A 21,609-nucleotide genomic window follows, 5' to 3' on the forward strand; every position below is an offset into this window, starting at 1 on the left:
AAGATAAATGGAAAACAGCCAAGTAGGTTGATAAATGGCAACTACGAGAACTTGTCCTTTTCTACCAATTTTTATTCCCTGCCCTTCAATTCTATTTTTTCCTTTTTTTAAGTAGCTAAGTCTTGCCCCATTCCCTGATCTTTATTCAGTTACTTACGTCTTCCCATGATCCTCATCTGCAAGCTGCAGATAAGGAGCCCCACTGTGGTTCTTCACAAACTCCTCTAAAGGGGTCAAGAGATTTTCCAGTTCCTTCTGCTGTGACAGGATAAAATCCAATTCTTGTTCCAGCCTGAAAAAACAAGTCAACGGAAGGGCTGATGAAAGGAACTTGGAGTGTCATAATAAATGTCAAAAACTACAACAAGGGGGGACGCCTGGGTGGCTCAGTTGGTTAAGCAGCTGCCTTTAGCTCAGGTCATGATCCCAGCGTCCTGGGATCGAGTCCCACATCGGGCTCCTTGCTCAGCAGGGAGCCTGCTTTTCCCTCTGCCTCTGCCTGCCATTCTGTCTGCCTGTGCTCACTCTCTCCCCCTCTCTCCCTCTGATCAATAAATAAAATCTTTAAAAAAAAAAAACTACAACAAGGAAAAAAGAACGGACAAAGAAACAGATATTTAATCTTTCAACCTAGGGAGTCTAAGGTTCTACCTCTGCTGATCCAGTTTCACTTTTTCCACTTCTCCATGTAAAGTAGTAATCTATAAAGGAACACAAGAATATGATAATGTAAATATTTGAATTTATGTTATAATTTTAAGGCAATACTAATTTTCTCATATACACTTCAAATATCAACAATTTCCTAATTCAGGACACTCATTACATAAGGAAAATATTTTTCAGTTGATCACCAACATTGAGATAGAAAATTAACCACAAAACAGGTCTGTGCTCTTATACAATGCAGGCAGACTACTGAGACTTTGAAAATACTTGTACAATACAGGTAGATTAATAAGACTATCTTCTTACCTTCTCACCATTCTCAATCAAGGTACGATCCCAAGCATTGACCTGAGTGGCCTGGTGAAGAAAGTACTTCTCTTGATCCTCTAAATCAAGGTTCCATTTGTTTATCAGACCATCCAGCTGACCATAAGTCATCACAGGAGTTACAATTGAACTAAAAAAGGATACAGTAAGACCATATGATCACATTTTTAAAAGTATAACCATATTTTTAAAATGAATAACACAGGAGGACTTAGAGAAGAAATTATCACATGAATTTTCCAGACCTGCTTCCCAACAGAACCAGCATAGGTAGTCAAGATTATTTTTAAAACAACCATTTTAAAATCTTTGGAAATTATCCTAAAGGAATACAGCAAATTAAAAAAAATCTATTAAGAAATCTACCAAATTTCAGTAAGAACAGCTAAATTCTGTGCCACACCTGCTCCCTTCCCTTGCCCTCAGCTCAGCATGATGCAAGTTTCATCCTGGGTGCATGTGGCTAGAGATAGGACTCCCTCTCCCCATAGCTCTTAGTGAAAATTATCCATTCCAAATCGAAGTAGCATCCACAAAACAAAGTAGGCAGCTGATCGTCCATCCTCCACTGGGCAGAACCAAGCAGAACTCTGACTCCCCTGCCAGGTGTTATCAAATAAGCTAAGCAATAGCTGAAATTCCAGTCTGTGACTGGCAGAACCAGGCAATGCTCTGATTCCTTTGCTGGGGCAGTGTCAGCAGGGCGAAGCAGAGGTAATCATCAATTCTCTGCTCAGGAGAGGCAGGTAGTGTTCTATTTCCTCTACCAGGGTTCTGTCAGCAAAGGCCAGTGACAAGCTGAATCTAAATATCCACTCAATGGCAATAAGACTTAATAAAGCAAAGTGAGAAAGGATTAGTTACCATTAGGCTTCACCACTTGTCTCCAGTGTCAGTGGGACCCAATGGGGAGCTTAACCACTATACCCACCTGGCATCACTGAGACAGAACAAAGCAATGCAAGCTGGAGCTAGTAAGGACTCTACTTCCCACCACCTCTGGTGTCAGCAAGGCTCAGTGAGGAGCTTAACCTCCACACCTACTGGAGAAATCAACCTGAATGAGGCAGGGCAAAGCAGGGCTAGTCAGTACCCCAACCTCCTTCTCCCTAGAACCTGTGTCTGTGAGGCCTAGTGGGGAGCTAAGTGAATGAAGTGATAAGATGCAGAATAGTTGATAACCCGCTTCCTCACTCCTTTTCCACCAGTGGTGCCCAAAAGGAAGTTGAAATTCTGTCTCTGCTCTGCAGCAACTAAGCAGTATGAGTTAGTCCCCCACTTCCTCTTGTTTGGGCGTCCCAGGGACCCAGCTGAAGGCTGAGCTTACATCCCCACTTGAGGCAATGAAGTGGTATGACCCGCTGCCCCACTTTCATGGGGAATGAGTTAGTTGGACTGAGTGGGTAGCTGAACTTTCATACCACTCATCTGCATTGAGGCAGTATGAGTCAGTACTCCACTTGTCCTGGGGTGGTATGGGCAGCGTCTAGTAGGAAGCTGAAGATGCAAACACACCCAACCCTTGTACTATACCCCAATGAAAGGATTACTTGACTTGAAAAAATTAAAATTGGGCCCAGACTCCCCTAACATAATAGACATAAATGTCTATGATACAACTTAAAATTATCTGTCTTATCAAGAACCAGGAAAATCACAACTCAAAAGAGAAAAGATAAGCCAAAGGCACTGACACTGAAAGGTATCAGATACTGGAATTCTCTAAAAGAATTTCAAAGCAACCATCAAAAAAATGCTCCAACAAGCAATTAGGAATTTTCTAGAAACAAATGAAAACTATAAAATGTCAGCAAAGAAACTCAAATTATGAAAAACAACCAAATGGAAATTATATTATAATTATATTATAGAACTGGAAACTAAAAAGCTCACTTAGAGGGTTTGATACAAGAGTGAAAATGACAAAGGACAGAATCAGTGAACTTGAGTAGATCAATAAAATGTACAGAATAGCTAAGAGAAAAAAGACACAAAAATGAAAAAAAATCAAAAGAACCTAGAGGACAATAACAGAAGAGATAACATTTGTACCATTGGAGGATGACAGATTAGGAGGAAAAGAGAAAATGAGATGAAGAAGTATTCTGAAAAATAAAGGTGATAACTTCCCAAATTTGGCAAATGACATAAACCTACAAATTCAAGATGCTGGGCAAACCCCAAACAGAATAACGCAGAGAAAGCTGCACTAAGATACATAATACTTAAATTTCTGAAAACTGAGGATAAAGAAAGAAAGAAAAATCTTGAAGGTAGCCAGAGAGAAACAACACATTACTTAAAAGGTACTACCAATTCGAATGACAGCAGATTTCTCATCTTAAACCATGGAGGCTAAAAGGAAGTGTCACAACAGTTTTCAAGTACTGAAAGAAAAAAAAACCTGTTGACCACAACTTCTCTATCTGGTGAAAATGTCCTTCAGGAGTGAAAGGAAAATAAATATATTCCCTTGCAAGATTTTTGTTGCTGGCAAATGTACCTTTTGAAAATTGGCTAATCAACTTCTTTCAAGATATGTCTCCAAAGGCAAAGGAAACAAAAGCGAAAATAAACTTTTGGGACTTCATCAAAATCAAAAGCTTCTGCACAGCAAAGGAAACAGTCAAAAAAACAAAGAGGCAACCCACGGAATGGGAGAAGATATTTGCAAATGACAGTACAGACAAAAGGTTGATATCCAGGATCTATAATGAACTCCTCAAACTCAACACGCACAAAACAGGCAATCATATCAAAAAATGGGCAGAAGATATGAACAGACACTTCTCCAATCAAGACATACAAATGGCTATCAGACACATGAAAAAATGTTCATCATCACTAGCCCTCAGGGAGATTCAAATTAAAACCACATTGAGATATAACCTTACACCAGTTAGAATGGTGTAAAATTAACAAGACAGGAAACAACATGTGTTGGAGGGGATGTGGAGAAAGGGGAACCCTCTTACACTGTTGGTGGGAATGCAAGTTGTTGCAGCCTCTTTGGAGAACAGTGTGGAGATTCCTCAAGAAATTTAAAAATGGAACTTCCCTATGACCCTGCAATTGCACTCCTGGGTAATAACCCCAAAGATACAGATGTCGTGAAAAGAAGGGCCATCTGTACCCCAATGTTTATAGCAGCAATGGCCACGGTTGCCAAACTATGGAAAGAACCAAGATGCTCTTCAACAGACGAATGGATAAGGAAAATGTGGTCCATATACACTATGGAGTATTATGCCTCCATCAGAAAGGATGAATACCCAACTTTTGTAGCAACATGGACTGGAAGAGATTATGCTGAGTAAAATATGTCAAGCAGAGAGAGTCAACTATCATATGGTTTCACTTATTTGTGGAGCATAACAAATAGCATGGAGGACATGGGGAGTTAGAGAGGAGAAGGGAGTTGGGGTAAACTGGAAGGGGAGGTGAACCACGAAAAACTATGGACTCTGAAAAACAATCTGAGGGGTTTGAAGTAGAGCGGGGGTGGGAGATTGGGATACCAGGTGGTGGGTATTATAGAGGGCACAAGCACTGGGTGTGGTGAAAAAATAATGAATACTGTTATGCTGAAAATAAATAAATTAATAAAAAAATATATATATATAAAGATAATTGGCTAATCAGAAAATAAAAATGAAAACAGAAGAAGGCTTGGAACTTCTTAAAGGAAAGAAGTCAAAATGAGCAAAAAGGGTAAGTATAATAGACTATCCAACTTCTCATGAATTTTTAAGTCATATTTGATGGCTAAAGCAAAAAGTATAACAGCACATAACATCATGTTCAATGTACATGAGGAAATACTGGAGATAATTAAACTTAAAAGGTAAGAAGAGTTAAGGGTGCTAAATGGAATTACTAAAGTGGTAAAATGTCAGCATGAACAGACTATTAGAAGTTACATATGTATACTGTAATACCTAGAGCAACTAGTAAGAAAATTATATAAAGCAATATGCTCAGAAACATTATAAAAATAGAACAAAATGGAACCCTAAAAATGTTTGAGTATCCCACAGGGAAATAAAAAAAAAAGAAGAAAAACAAAAACAGAAGTAACAAACAAAAGACAAATAATAAAATGGCAGATTTGAGCCCTAACGTATCAATAATTAACTTAAATGTAAATGTGCCAAATATATCAACTAAAAGGCAGAAACTGGATAAAAATTATGATCCATCCATATGTTATCAACAAGAAACTCATTTCAAATACAAAGACACAAATGAGTTGAAAGTAAAGTGATAGAAAAAGACATACAAGTAAGATTAATTTTTTAAAAGAGATGGCTATATTAATAGCAGATAAAGTAAATTTTAGAGCAAAGAAAATTACCAAAGAGGGACACTGGATAATGATAAAGCAATCAAATCACCAGGAAAGGCCAACAATGGTAGGCATTGGTTGGTAGGCAACCAAACAGCAGAACCTCAAAATACAAAAAGCAAAACTGTTAGAGCTAAAGGGAGAAACAGAGCATTCCACAATTCTAGTTGGGGACTTCAAATTGCCACTCTCCACAACTGAAAGAAGCAATAGAGAGAAAAGCTGCAAGGATACAGATCTGAAAATACAATGAAGTAGGAACTCATCATCATATATAGAACACTCCACCCAATACAGAAAACACAACTTTCAGGGACCTGTGGAACAGCCACCAAGAAAGACTCTTATCTTCATCATAAAATGAACCTGAAGAAATACAAACAGACTCAAGTCATACAGAGCATGTTCTCTGATTATAAAAGAATCAAACTAGAAATCAATATTGAAAAAAAAAACAAGAAAATCTCCAAGCACTTGGGAATTAAACAACATGCTTCTAAATAATCTATGGGTCAAGGAGGAATTCACAAAGTAATTTGAAAAGTAGACAGAACTGAATGAAAAAGAAAATTCAACATAATAGAACATGTGGTACACAGGGGCACTGAGGTGGCTCAGTTGGTTTAGCATCTGACTTCAGCTCAGGTCATGATTTCAGGGTCCAGGGATCAAAACTCTTGACTCTCTCCCTCTGCCCCTCCCCCCACTCACGTACACTCCTGCTTGCTCCCTCGTTCTCTCTCAAATAAATAAATAAAATTTTTTTTTAAAGGATATGTGGTACACAGTTAATGCAATGGTGAGGATATTTATAGCATTGAACATTCACATTAGGAAAAGGGAAAGGTCTCAAATCAGTAATCTAAGTTCATGCCTCAAGAAACTAGGAAAAGAGCAATATGAAGCCAACACAATCAGAAGGAAAAAAATAATAAATAGTAGATATCAATGCAATTGAAAATGAAAACAATAGAGAATAATCAGTGAAATAAAAGCTACTTCTTTGGGAAAGGATGAATAAAATTGATAAAAGAAAGGTACAGAACACCAACAGAAGAAATGAAACAGCTATTAAAAGCACAAAAAGCAAATACCACCAACAACTTTATAGTCATAAATTCAACAACTTAGAAAACTAAACCAATTCCTTAAATACCACACACTACTAAAATTTACCAAAGATGAAACAGATAAACTGAATAGTCCTGGAACCATTAAAGAAATTGATTTGTAACTTAAAACCTCCCAAAAAAGAAATATCCAGCCCTAGAGGTTTCACTGGAGAATTCTGCATATATTTAACAAATACAATTTTAATACAATTTTATATAATTCCTTCTATAAAACAAAAGAGGATACTTCCCAGATCATTTTATGAGGCTAGAATTATCCACATACCAAAAGCAAAGACAGAATAAAAAATGAAAGAAAATAAAGCTATGGGCTAATATCTCTCATGAACTTAAATAAAAAAGTCCTAAGCAAAATACTAGCGAACTAATCCAAAAATGTATTTAAAAAATTGTATGTCATGACCAAGTCAAATTTATCCTACGTATGTAAGGCTGGCTCAACATTTGAAAATCAATCAGTGTAATTCACCATATCATTAAGCTAAAGAGGAAAAATCCTAAATTATTCTATCAACTGAGACAAAATAAACATTTGACACAAATATGTCCATCTGATTTTTGACAAAGGTATACAAGTAATTCAATGAAGGAAGTTGAAGACTGTCTTTCAACAAATGATGCTAGAAAAACTGGACACCCCAGACCAAAATAAAAAATGAACCTTACTCTGAAACTCATACTTCATACAAAAATTAACTGCAAAATATAAAACTGTAAAATTTTTAGAAAAAAATAAGAGAATCTTTGGTATCTAGAGTTAGACAAAGAGCTCCTAAACTTGACATTAAAACATGGTCCATTAAAGGAAAAGCTGATAAACTAGACCTCATCAATTAAAAGTTTTTGTTTGGCAAAGTACCCTGTTAAAAAGACAAAAAGACAAGTTACAAATTTAGAGAATATATTTATAAACCACATATCTGACAAGACTGAACCTAGAATATGTAACTCTCAATACCTGAAATTAAAAAAAGAAATTCAAGTAGAAAACAGACAAAAGACACGACATGAACAGATAGGTCACCAAAGAGGATACGCTGGTGGCAGATAAACACATGAAAAGATGTTCAACATCATTCGTCATCAGGGAAATGCTAATTAAAACCACAATGAGATAACATCTCACATATATTTGAAGGGCTAAAATAAAAAATAGTAACAACACCAGATCCTGGTAAGACTGTGGACAAACTGGATCCCTCATACATTGCTGTCAAGTACGTAAAATGGCACAGTCACTCTGGAAAAGAATTTGGCATTATCTTAAAAAAAATAAACATGCAACCACCATACCACCCAGTAACTGCACTCTGGGCATTTATCCCAGAGAAATGAGACTTACACTCATAAAAAAAAAAAAAAAAACAAACCTGAACACAAATTTTCTCAGCAGCTTTACTCATAACAGCCAGAAACTGGAAACAACCTAGAAGTCCATCAACAAGGCCATCAACAAGTAAACTATAGAGTACATCTACAATACCATGGACTACTACTCAGAAATAAAAAGGAACAAACTATTGATGCACATGACAAACTCAAGGAAGTATGACTAGAAAAAAAAATGCCCAAAGATCAAGTAATTTAGAACTTATTTGTGTAACATTTTTAAACGTCAAAATTATAGAAACGGAGAACAGATTCATTACTGCCCAGGGTCAGGGAAAGGAGGGGGTGGTAGTGAGTGTGGCTATAAGAGGGCAACAGGAAGGATCCTTGTGCTGATGGAATTGTTCTATATCTTGATGGTACCACTTGTACCAACAGCATTGCAAGATGTTATTATTGAGGGATACTAGGTAAGGGACACAGAATTTTTTGTATTATTTCTTAGAAGCACGTGTGAATCTATAATGGTCTCAAAATTTAAAAATTAATTAAAAACCCAAACAATTAGAGAAGAACATGGCATGGATTCAACTGCCTGAATTTTAATGCAGGCTCAACCTTTACCAGGGACAGAGTATAAAATTCCTACATGCTCTAGTTTTCTCATCTATAAAGTAGGAACAAAGAAAGCACCATTTCGGGGCGCCCTGGGTGGCTCAGTGGGTTAAAGCCTCTGCCTTCAGCTCAGGTCATGATCCCAGGGTCCTGGGATCGAGCCCCACATAGGGCTCTCTGCTCAGCGGGGAGCTTGCTTCCTCCTCTCTCTGCCTGCTTCTCTGCCTACTTGTGATCTCCGTCTGTCAAATAAATAAATAAAATCTTTAAAAAAAAAATGTGTCCATATGGAAATTTAAAAAAAAAAAAAGAAAGCACAAATTTCAAAGAGTTATTGTGAGGATTAAATAATATGATGTTTGTAAAGCACTGTCACTTAGCTAAACATACAGTAATTGCACAGTAAATGTTAGCTATTATTAGTAATAATCATTTTATAATGGTAATAAAACAAAGGTGCGCTATTAATCATTCCAATTCCTAAGCTACAGAAATCCTTTATCTGCAACTTTGACTGAGTCATTTACCCAAATTTCAAACGCTATTCTAAAGCTATACAAGAAAATTATACCTTGTATATGATAAATAAAATGAAATTCACATAAATTTTCAAAGAAACAGCCTTACTTAACAGTCGAAGTAAATGGCAGCGAATTAATGCCAACTGGAAAAATGTTATTAATCCCAGGTGACATCAGTGACCTTAGGTTCAAGGTAAAGCCACTGGTGGTTGTGGTAGTGGTGGTGGTAGTGGTAGTGGTGACAGTGGTGGTGGTTGTTGTTGATGTTGTAGCTGGAAAATAAAATGCACATTAGTAAGAAATAAGAGACTTATTTTATTTCGTCCTTGATCACTCAGGATAAAAGCTAGAGAAACATTGTTTTAAATGTGAAATTAAACTCAAAGTTGTGTGGATTAGCACTCCACACTGTTGTAATATGAAGTGATATACAGCAGGCCAGACATCCGGATTAACCTTTCTGCTAAAAATTTAAAATCCTGGATATGTGTGTTGAAAAAGAAAATTTACAACTTAACCAGACCTATAATCATTAAAGAAATTGAATCAATCCTCAAAACTCTTCCCACTAAAAAAACCTCCAGACCTAGATGACCTCACTGAAAAATTCTACTAAACTTCCAAGGAAAGAATAATTGCAATCTTATACAAACTCTCTGTACATCTATGTCTTTGCATACTTACATGAATGTACCTGTGTGATTAATTCCTAGAAATGAAATTGCTGGATCAAAGGGTCAGCATGCTATAAATTTTAATATATCTTGCCATATTGCCCAACCAAAAAGATTTTGCCAATTTACATTTCTATCAGTAAGGGAGAGTTCCTGTTTCTCAATGTTATAGCTCATACTAGGCATATATCTTCACCAGCCTAATAGGTGAAAGTCTCTTAAAGTTTCATCTACAGCCCAGGCCTCTCTCTTACATGTCTTCTTCCACTGTACCCCTACTAGAATACCTAGCCCTCTCTAGATGAAATCCTCACTATATTTCATGGCCTAACTCACATTCTTCCTTCCTCATATTTGTCACCCACTTCTCTTCTACTCCATCATCATCCCTTGGTTTTCTGAACTTCCATAGCACTTTTGGTTTTTCCTACACACTGAGCACTTAAAGAGTAATTCTCAGAAAACTGCAGCTGGTGGGGACTGCAAATGTTTTCTTCTTTTTGGTTCTCTCTGTTTTCAAATGTTCTTTGTAATCAATAGATGCTGCTTCTGTAACTAGAAATTTGTTATAAAAATACATTATCATATGTACACAATTGTTTGTTTTACATTAGCCTTGCTTTCCCAATTAGCAATATTTTCAGGTTAATGACCATACGAGATAAATACATAAATCATGCTGCCTGCCAAAACAGGCACAGCCTATACTGAGGGAAACTGGCCTTCTCATTTCTGCTCAGGGATCAAGCTCAGATACTCTTTCTTTATTCCAAGAATTCTGTCCTTTGCTCCTGGTTCACAGTTGATTGGGACAAGGGTGGGTATCCAAAGCATGGTATCCATCTCACATACTACTGGCAGCCTATACAAGTCTGACACAGAAAGCTCTAGCCAAGCAGGGATAAAATAGGTCAAAATCGCATTTTTAAAAATTTAGAACTATGGAAAAAATCATACTATAGGTAGAAATACAGAAATATTTCCAGAAATAGAGTAAGAATCAGATTATAAGCAGAAATTTGGAAATATTCCCAAAAGTGTAGAAAGAATCCAACTACAGGCAGGGGGGTTGAAAGAACCAACAGAGAATGGATATGAAGTAGAATTAAGGCTTCTGAGCAAGTCAAAATGAAGACTAAGCTAAGGGGCACCTGGGTGGCTCAGCTGGTTAAGTGTGTGCCTCCTGCCTTCCGCTCACGTCATGATTTCAGGGTTCTGGGATCCAGTGGCTGCATCAGGTTCCCTGCTCAGCCGGGAGCCTGCTTCTCCCTGTCCCTCTGCCCCTCCTGTCCTCATGCTCCTGCTCACCCACATACTCTCTCTATCAAATAAATAATTACGATCTTAAAAAAAAAAAAAAGAATAAGCTAAAATAGTAAGGTAGAAAAAGAGGTAAGGAAACCAGTGGGAAGTTACAAAAGAGAAGACTAAGGGAACAGAACTGAATTATGTTTATCCAACAGATTTAGGTCCCTATTCCTTTCGAATAACTCTTAAATTCCATTTCTTTAAAGTTCAGTGCGATGATATTACCTGTGTTACATTTCCAAAAGATTCCATTTCCCTTTTGGCCACAGGAATCCTTACAAGAATTCTCTGATTCCTTTTTTTGGTAAGATTTTACTTATTTATTTGAAAGAGAGAGAGAGAGCACGTGCGTAAGCATGAGAGGGGGAAGGTTAGAGGGAGAAGCAGACCCCCAACTGAGGCAGGGACCTTGATGCAGGATTCAATCCCAGCACTCCAGGAGCATGACCTGAGCTGAAGGAACTCAACCAACTGAGCCACCCAGGCACCCAAATTCCCTGATTCTTTGAGTTAGCCTTTGTGAGGGTGGAATGAACACCACAGGGAAAGAGCATATCTAGTCACAAAGAATCCCTGAGGTCACTTAATCACCCAAAACACTGGGAAGATTATAGATTGGATTCCATGTGGCATTCTTTACAGTTCTATGTCATCAGTCTTCATCCGAGAATAAAGTCTTATCTGAAAAGAACCCCACCAGAAATACTGAAACTTAATCACACTATGGAGACCCCTCCTTTATTAATTCATTCAAAAACTCTGTAACTACTACATTCAAGATGGAAAACAGAAAAACAACTAAGAAAGAGTCCTTCTTAAAAAGCTTTTCTTCACCCAAGGGTTGTTTTTCCCTTTTTCTTTATTTTTAAAGTAATCTGTATTTCCTAGCATGGACAAATGACATATAAGAAAATAGCAGATTCTAGGATTAAATGTGTTTGTATTTATAATGATCCCATTTTTGTAAAACAAATTCAGTGTATGTTTGTATGTGTTGGGAAAAAAAGGCTGGAAAGATAAACACCAAATCATTCACTCTAGATACAGTGATATATGTATATATACATGTGTGCATAATTTTTATTTAAAAAAAAAGCAAGCAACTACCATCACTACCAAAACATCTCCACAAAGATGAATAATACCTTTAGAAAATTAATACCTGTCAACCTAAACACAAAAGAATCTTGAGTCATAAAAAAATGGTATGATTATTTTAACCTTTTTACACAGCATTTATCTTTGTTCTTTATTTTTTACAGTATTTTTAAAAGGTGTAAATTAGCTCTGGCATAGAAGATAATACTCAAATAACAAAAGTGTTTCAATTAATAACAAAAAGTAATGGATTTTGCGTTATGACTTTGATCTAAACTAAATACAGACAACTCTACATTATGTGCATAGTAAAAAGGAAGCACAGTTCTATAAAAAATACAAAATAACTGCACACCACATTTGCATTTAAATAAATCTCATTCTGATGGTCTTAAAGATTGTTATATAAAATAGTGAAAACATCCTTTAAAACATCCTACTATCCAATTTTCCTATCCAAACAAACATTTTCCTATCCAAACAAACACAAAAGATATAAGACTGATAAGAAGCAACCTTCTCTTAAAACTTGCTGATTATACTTAGGGCAGAGAATAATCCCAATTGACAATAAATCTGCAAACACAGACACTTGAAAGCTGCCCTACAAGGTTGATTTGTGAGGTGAAGAGTCTGAGCAAGAAAATATGCTTGGGGAGAAGGAAAAGTGACTAGGGGGAAAAAACCAACTTCAGGTTAAGGGTGTCAAGTTGAGATACGTCTGACAGGGAGATGGGTATATAAATTAATGGTGGATGGAATGGCCAGGAGGGATGGGTTAGTATCAAAGGTACCAGTTTGTAGGAAGGAATCTGAGACCTAGCTGGGGAGGGGATGGGCTATGGCAGAGTCACCGAAGAGCCTGCCAATTCATCCTTCAGTGACTCAACCCATGGCTGAAAGAATCAGTTTTGTTCAGCATTTTACAGGGAAAATTATGGGTTATGGTATTTGCAAATATGGTAACCTGTAAAGTCCTCAAGACACACTCTTCACAACTCTTGTAGATTGGCCAGCTGCCTAGTACACAGCAGAAACTCAGATAAGCATCACTCATGCAAAAGAATAAAAAAATAGATGGTGGACATCTCTGTTTAGGAATAATTATTTTAAAATTAGAAAAGAGTGACCTTTAATTTAGACCAGATTTGAGGAAAGATTTATTCAGCCTTCTGTAAACTTTTAAAATAAAACAAATAAGACTTTCCCAGAACGGAGAATGACTTAAATGGTAGGTTTGAGTAGCAACTGACCCCTAACCACCCAGCTCACCATAAGCTACAAGGCTACAACTAGCCAAGTTCTCATCAACCTACAACCTAAGTAGCTCCTAACTGGCAGAAACAAATTTAGGATGGGAACTCCTGTAATCAGCTTTAGGATACGGTCAACTTTAGTACAGGTCAAAACTTAAATTATGTTTTAGGGAAAAAGAACTATCAATGCCAACATATTGGATCGATGTAAACACTATGATCAATACTAAAACTTCTTCAATTTATAAGTTGACAAGAATTTGACAGCAGTATTGAGTATGGTCATCTCAAAGAAGCAGCATCATTGGTATCAAATGTCTCACTATACTTTGGCAGTCATCACTACTGGTGTACCTTTTGCATACTCTGATGAAATGATCACAACCTACTTAGACAGTCCTAAAAGCTATGGAACACAACTTACTGCTTGTTATACAGCACATTTCCACTGAGCATCCAAACACATCACACACCCCAATAATTCTCAAATCTTACTAGAAGCAGTATGAGCTGCTCCACCTGTTCCAGGGACTTTTAATCCAAATCCCAAAGTTATGCCACCAAATGTTCCAGTCGAAGTTGTTGGAGCACCAACTGCAGAGAATAACATAATATTACCTATTACACTTTAATTTTAAAACAGTGAGCAATTTAGATATAGTCTCTTTCATCTGAAGAGTCCTTTAGAAACTTTTGGCTGAACTCCAAAAGCCTACAGTCAATCCATTTATAAGAAACATCCAGAAAAGGCAAATCTATGGAGACAGAAAATAGATTAGTAGCTGTCTGGGGCTGAAAGATCTTATTTGGAGGACAGAAATGTTCTAAAACTGGATTAGAGTTTGAGTGGTAGTTATGCAATTCAGCCTATTAAAATCACTGAATTATACACTTAAAATAAGTTATTTTATATCTAAGTTATACCTCATTAAAGTTAATTTTAAAAATACTATGGTCAAGATTTCTTTTCATTTGGTGAGCAAGGACATCAAAGACAGGAATGAAAACAAGCCTGTCAGAGGTCAGAGGGCAAGTCTGATTGAAAGTGGAATGCATTAAACAATTATAACTTCCAACCTCAGACGTGGTCATATTCATGAGATCTGTTGTATTGGAGAAGGGCATCGCTTACATATATCAAAAGGCTTCCAGAATCCCAGTCACATCTCAAAACTGGAAGTCTATTTGGTAGAAAATACAATTCAAGTGGTAACCAGCAATTCTAACTAATGTTGGCCTATTCCAACTTCACAAGAGGACAGGGACAACAGACCACTATTTTTCATCCTGAAATAGGCATGAGCAATTTCTGGCAAGTTTTATTTCTAGAAATGGTGACAACCTTGCTCTAATAGGCCTGTGGGGGGACCATATTATAGCTAGGGTTACAACAACAAAGTCTAATGATAAATGGCATGGCACTGTGAAGATATCTCAAAAGCAGAGTCAGTTATATGGACCTGTAAGAAAGAATTGCTCAACATTTGCTGTTATTGTACTAATGGAAGATACATAGCAAGGAAGTTGGGGTTACAAGATAATTAATATCCCACTTCTCAGCTCAAGGCATCCAGATGTTCCTCTTCAAGGAGAGAAGCCACAAGGCAACACACAGTGTTAATTAAAACCCTAAACTGGTCCTTTTGTCATCCATCACTTCTGAGAGGTAAAATGTAAGGACCACAAACCTGGTCTATCTAGAAGAATACATGATAGCAAGGCTCCAACATTTAATTCCTATTTTATCTTACTCACATAGATAATAAGACTTCTTCCCTTCAGATATACTTGGCAAAACTCCCACTCTTCTTACTCCCATTAGTTTCAAGAAGTTGTTTCAAAATATTACAGCATTAATGAATTATATGCTTAAAATTATCACTTTAAGCGGGAATAATCATGTTAACATAAAATTTACAGTTAAAAGCCATGACAATTAGGTTCTTAAGCAATGCTACTATTGATAGCAGCAGTTACAGATGGGTTCAAGCATAACGATAATTTATGAGATGCAAGAGACCCATAGCTTATATTGGCAAATTGAGTTAAGTGGCCTGATGCAAAATAAGGGTATTTTCTTTGCAACCAGTAACTTACAAGAGAGCCCAGTAGCAGAAGCGGAAGTAGAAGCATTTGACATTGAAGTAAACAGCATGGTGCTTGAACAAGTAGTGGAGCTTCAGCAGTCGAAGCTGAAGCAAAACCTAAAAATCAAAGAAATAAACGGAAAAATATGTCACCAAAGAACAGTTCTTTAAAAAATAAAATACCATTATAACAAGATTCATTTATAGGAGAAACTGTAACAGAGCAAGGAAAATCAGATACTATGATATCTAATAAATAAAACATAATAAAAGCCTGATTTAGGGTGCCTAGGTGGCTCACTTGGTTGGGCCACTGCCTTCAGCTCAGGTCATGATCCCAGCACCGGGAGTCCCAGGATCAAGTCCCGCATTGGGCTCCCAGCTCCATGGGGAGTCTGCTTCTCCCTCTGACCTTCTCCCCTCTCCTGCTCTCACTCCCCATCTCTCTATCTCTCTCAAGTAAATAAACAAATTTATCTTAAAAAAGCCTGATTTTTAAAAAAAAACAGTTTATCAGTACTGCACAGTATAGCCAGTCTTCTAGCACCATCATAACAAAGAAATTCTACTTTACTGAAAAAGTAAATGTAAAAGGGAGATCCACTTCTAGAACTGCAGCATAAGAAGTCCTAGGGACCTGTTCCCCAGTGAAACACCATAATTGGTATAAAAAATAATACTGAAAACAATCTGAAATCTCAGGATATCGTCCAAAAGATATACAGCAAATAAAGAACATTTATTCAAGAAAATCTGCTAAGACTGAGTTATACCAGTTAGAGTCTAGTATATGAACCACAACCCATTCCCTTCATTCCCTTTATCCCCCTGTTCACCTTGAAGAAAGCCACACTCCAGGTGGGAGTGGCCAGCTCCCAACCAAGGGATATAGTATTTCATTGGGAAAGCCAAGCAGCCAGCAAATCACCTCTAACACATATTTAATGTGTTGAAATTCCTGGCAAGTAGAGCCAGGAATTGAGGGACTTCCTACATTTAGTCAGGCCTCATTCATAGGGTAGAGGCTCTACACCAGGCCCCACAGGTTACCCCTACCCTGGCTTCCTTGTCCCAGCTCACAAGACTGAGATTCCATGCCTGAAGCGATAAGCAAGAGGGTCAGAGGAAATGGCCCTACACAACACCCACAGCACTGTTTCAAAGGTTTTTGCCCAGGGATAAAGAAGGCACATAAAAACAGAGAGCTCCCAAACTACACCCGAAAGTACGACTTTATCTGAAAAGGAGTGTGAGGAGATTCAACCCAAAGGACTCTCTCAAAAAAAAAAAAAAAATGGAGATTTTTGGTGCTAAACAATTAAGAGGAAGCAAGCAGGTTCATGAGAGTAACAGTTTAGGCTATAAGCCAGCTAGTTTACCAGGGGTAACTAGGGAAAGAGGAAGTTGAAGAGTCCTCCTCCTGAGATCAGAAGAATCAAGTACTCAAACATGCTACACCTTGCATGAATCTTGAAAATATTACCCTAAATGAAAGAAGCCAGACACAGAAGGCTACATATTGTATGATTCAATTTCTATGAAATGTCCAGAATAGGCAAATCCACAGACTGAAAGTAGATCAGTGGATGCTAGGAGGTAGGAGGAAGGGGTAACAGGGAGTGACTGCTAATGGGTACCAGGTTTCTTTCGGGGGTGATGGAAATATTCTGGAGTTACATAGTGGTTATGATTGGACACTCTGTGAATATTTTTTTGAAAACACTGAATTGTATACTTTAAAAGGGTAAATTTTAAGATATGTGATTTATATCTCGATTATGTTATTTAAAAAAACAGGATCATCTCAAAAGAAGTAGAAAAAGGATTTGAGAAAATGGAACAGATCTTCATGATGAAAATGCTCAACAAACTAGGAAGAGAAGGGAATTTCTTCAACATAATAAAGAGCATTTACGAAAAACCCACAGCTAACATCATATTTAATGGTGAAAGATGGCATACTTTACCACTATCATCAAGAACAAACCAAGGATGTCTGCTCTTCCCAACAATACCTTAGAAGTTCTAACCAGAACAATTAGACAAGAAAGCAAGATAAATGGCATCTAGGTTGAAAAGGAAGAAATAAACCTTTTTCTAGTTACAGGTGACTTGATCATGAATGCAGAAAATCCTAAGGGAGCCACAAAAAAAAATCTATTAGAACATTAAACAAGTTCAACAAATTTGCAGGATTCAAGATCAACACAGAAAAATGAATTACAATTCTATATGCTAGCAATGAACAATCCACAAATGAAATCGAGAACATCATTCCACTAATAATTGCTCAAAAAAAATACTTAGGAGCAAATCTAACAAAAGAAGTACAAGACTTATAACCAGGAAAATACAAAACATCAATGCAAGAAATTAAAGACAGACATCCTAAATAAATGGAAAGATCTCACTTTTGTGGATCAGAAGATTTAGTATTGTTAAGATGGTATGGTAGGCGGAAAAATGGTCCCCAAGGATAGCTGCCTCATAATACCCACAGCCTGCAAACGTATTACCTTACTTGACAAAAAGGCCTTTACAGTTGTGATTAAGGTTCAGCACCTTGAGATAGGGAGATTATCCTGGATTATCCAGGTAAGCAAAATCTAATGATATAAATCCTTAAAAGTAGAGATTCCTTCCAGGCTGTGACCAGAGGGAGAGATGACTACAAAAGAATGATCAGAAAGATACCAAGCTGCTGATACGAACGGCCATCTAACACATGAAAACAAACTCAATGTCATTAGTCATTAGGGAACTGAAAATCAAAACCACAATGAGAGTCTACTTGATACTGACTAAGATGGCTATAATCAAAAAGCCAGATAATATCAAGCCTTGGTGAGGATGTGGAGAAACTGGGAACCTCTAACAATGCAGATGAGCATGTTAAGATAGTACAGCCACTTTGGAAAACTTTCTGGCACTTCCTCAATGTGTTAAACATAGAGTTACCACATGACCCGGTAATGCTACTCCTAAGTATCTACACAAGAGAAATGAAAACATGTATCTGCACAACAACATGTGTGTGAATGTTCACAGTATCATTACTTACTTACAACAGACAAAAGGTAGAAACAACCCAAATGAACATGGACTGATGAATGGCTAAATAAAATGTGGTATATCCACAAAATGCTATTTTATTTGGCCATAAAAAGGAAAAGCAGCACTGATATATGCTAAAACATGGATGAGTCCTTAAAAACATTATGTGGAGTGAGAGAAATTAATCACAAAAGAGTACATAGTTTATGACTCCTTTTACATAACATGTGCAGAATAGGGGACTCTAGAGCCAGAAAGCAGATTAGTGGTTGTCGGGAATTGAGACAGGGAGGAACGGACAGTGACTGCTAATGGTTATAGAGTTTCCTTTGAGGGTAATGAAAATAGTCTAAAATTGACTGCAGTAATGATACACAACTTGGTGAATATACCAAAATCCAATTAACGGTACATTTTAAATGTGCAAATTATATGGTATATGAATTACATAATATTTTATAAAAAATAACATTCATAATAATATTTTATGGAAAAATAATAAATAGAAGTCTGAAATAAAGCTTCAGAAAACAGACTACCTGCCTCTTGCTTTAAAATTTCAAATAAAAAGTACAAAAAAATAAAGCTAGAGAAATGAAGTATATAAAGACACAAATGAGATTCACTGGTTAACTAAACACAAAGTTTATCTTTTCATCCTCATTGTAGATCATTGTACATGGCACATGGTAATAAGTACTCAAAGTTTCTGCTTAATTGAACCCACTTTTTCCAGACTCCAATACATAATGACATTCTATTTCCTCTTCAAACGGATAAAGTACTTAATAAGTAACTGCACTTGAATCTGTTGCTGCCTACATCCAACTGCTGAACAACTCTTGGCAATATATAATGTAAGACTCTGCTATCCAAAAGATCTAAGGCCACTGAGGGTGAAGGGTACAAAAGTGCTGGGAAGGAAGGGGGAACATTACCATACCCCTCTCTAAAAAAAATGTTGCAAAAATTTCTCAGCCCCATTTTATTTTGGTTTTCTTTTTTTATGTAGTCAAATCTTTCCATCATTTTTTTCCTTTATGATTTATGTCTCCATGATATGTTTCAAAAGGCTTCCCCACTTAAACATTACAAAAGGTGTTCAATCTGGGGGCGCCTGGGTGGCTCAGCGTGTTAAGGCCTCTGCCTTTGGCTCGGGTCATGGTCCCGGGGTGCTGGGATCGAGCCCCGCATCGGGCTCTCAGAGAGCCTGCTTCCTCCTCTCTCTCCTCTCCGCCTGCCTCTCTGCCTACTTGTGATCTCTGTCCATCAAATAAATAAATAAATAAATCTTTAAAAAAAAAATAAAGGTGTTCAACATCATTTTTAGGAGAAAATCACAAATTATAACTATATTGAGAATGAGTTCACCAAACAGATGGGAGAAATAAAAAACTAGTAACACACTCTGTTAAGGACACTGTGAACAGACAAGCAGCCTCTGAGGGTCCTTACGGGAGTGTAAATTGGGTAGAGCCCCTCCAAGTGGCCAATGTTTGAAAAATTCCAAATGAACCTATCTTTTGGACCAATAATATTTCTTCTCACAATTTATCCACAAAGATCTACCTGTACACCTATAAAATGACCTGTAAAATAAGAGCCATGACATCACTGTTTGTACTAACAAATGAGGAAACAACCTAAATGCCCACCAGCAAGGGACTGAATAAATAAATTCTAGCACATCTAGACCATGGAATTCTATGATACTACAAAAAAATACTGAGGGAGCGGTCTATATAGTGACTGATATGAAAAGACCTATCTCCAAAATATTTATAGTAAGTATATAAAATTTGTAAGTTTAGGGCACCTGGGTGGCTCAGTTGGTTAAGCAACTGCCTTCGGCTCAGGTCATGATCCCCAGAGTCCCCGGATAGAGCCCCACATCCAGCTCCCAGCTCCACGGGGAGTCTGCTTCTTCCTCTGACCTTCTCCCCTCTCATACTCTCTCTCTCACTCTCTCTCTCTCTCTCAAATAAACAAATAAAATCTTAATAAATAAATAAATAAGCAAGTTTAAAAAGCAAGGTATCTTGGAACACTGAAAAAATAAAATTAAAAAAGAATGAGAAATATTTTTTTAAAAAAGCAAAGTACAGAGCACTGTGTATACTGTCATTTATGTAAAAAAATAAAGGTAGAGGGCTAAGAATATTTTTTTAATCTGCTAGCAAATTCATGAAGAAACTCTAGAAGGATACATATAGTCATAGTGGTCAGCTGAATCAAGGCAGTGGAGTGGGTAGGGGTAATGCAGGGTAGATGGGGTACAGTATACCCATGTATACTATGTATAGTCTTATTTGTAAACCATTTGACTGAATATATTACATATTTTAAATTATACAAAGGTTCTTTCCCCAACCTAAGATATATTATTTACATATTTTCATATTTACCTGAGCTTTTTAAATGTTTATGGCCTCATTTTCTACCTTTAATTCACCCAGTATTTCTTTTGGTTGATCTTATTAAAAACAAAACTCAGTGGAGTAAATTTGAAGATCTAACTGGCTTTATTAAAGAATTCATGAATCTGGAAGTAACCCATCTAACAAGCAGAGGGGCGCTCACAGGAATTACATAAAGTGGAAGGTTTTTACAGGAAGGAAGGTGGGGCAAGAAAGTTATAAGCAAAAGAAAAAAGGATTGTTTCTGGCAGGATCACCTGCTCTTATAGGAAAGGGCAGAGAATCTTATTATGCAGATGTCCATGTGACAGATTACCTCATTGGTGCTTATCAGAAAATTCCTGACAGACCAGTTAAGACTTACATTTCTGGGAGATTGAAACTACAGTTAGATTAAGTATTAAGCCCAGGTTTACTGACTTGGGGCCTTTTGGACCCGAGGTGGTTTTCTTTTTAATGATCTTCTTAGGCAAAAATTTATCCCCTTTCCCCCAAATCGCCTGGCTAGCCAGCTACTACAATTCATTTACTCACTACCCCATCCTCTCTCCCCACAGATTTGAAATGCCATCTTCACAGACCCATGTTTGTTTCTAGACTTAAAAATTTTTCTATCACTGTTCCCCAAGGAAGTTTCAATTACTATAGTACGAGAATTCATGTGCTCTTACATTACACAATATAAGAGAATAAATTTAACATACATTTTCATGTATTTTCCTTCAAGTATTCCATCATTACTTTCCTTAGAAAACAAAAGAGTTGAGGGGTGCCTG

The 21,609-nt window shown here is 37.0% G+C and overlaps 1 protein-coding gene across 5 annotated transcripts in view; it reads right to left on the reverse strand.

The window, feature by feature from the left end:
• Positions 1 to 21,609, reverse strand: part of NUP62CL (nucleoporin 62 C-terminal like) — a 110,513-nt gene that overhangs the window by 34,513 nt on the left and 54,391 nt on the right. For 3 of the 5 annotated variants that reach the window (XM_059158190.1, XM_059158188.1, XM_059158189.1), the window contains 6 exons: positions 15,373 to 15,479; positions 13,771 to 13,869; positions 9,046 to 9,211; positions 976 to 1,126; positions 652 to 701; positions 158 to 292 (listed from right to left, as the gene is read on the reverse strand). In XM_059158190.1, coding sequence (XP_059014173.1) covers positions 158 to 292; positions 652 to 701; positions 976 to 1,126; positions 9,046 to 9,211; positions 13,771 to 13,869; positions 15,373 to 15,430 — 659 coding nt within the window. In that variant the 5' untranslated portion in view covers positions 15,431 to 15,479. The remainder of the gene's footprint in view (positions 1 to 157; positions 293 to 651; positions 702 to 975; positions 1,127 to 9,045; positions 9,212 to 13,770; positions 13,870 to 15,372; positions 15,480 to 21,609) is intronic. The other 2 variants (XM_059158191.1, XM_059158192.1) reach the window with 2 other exon arrangements.

The sequence above is a fragment of the Mustela lutreola genome, chromosome X (assembly GCF_030435805.1).
Source record: "Mustela lutreola isolate mMusLut2 chromosome X, mMusLut2.pri, whole genome shotgun sequence".
NCBI lineage: Eukaryota > Metazoa > Chordata > Mammalia > Carnivora > Mustelidae > Mustela > Mustela lutreola.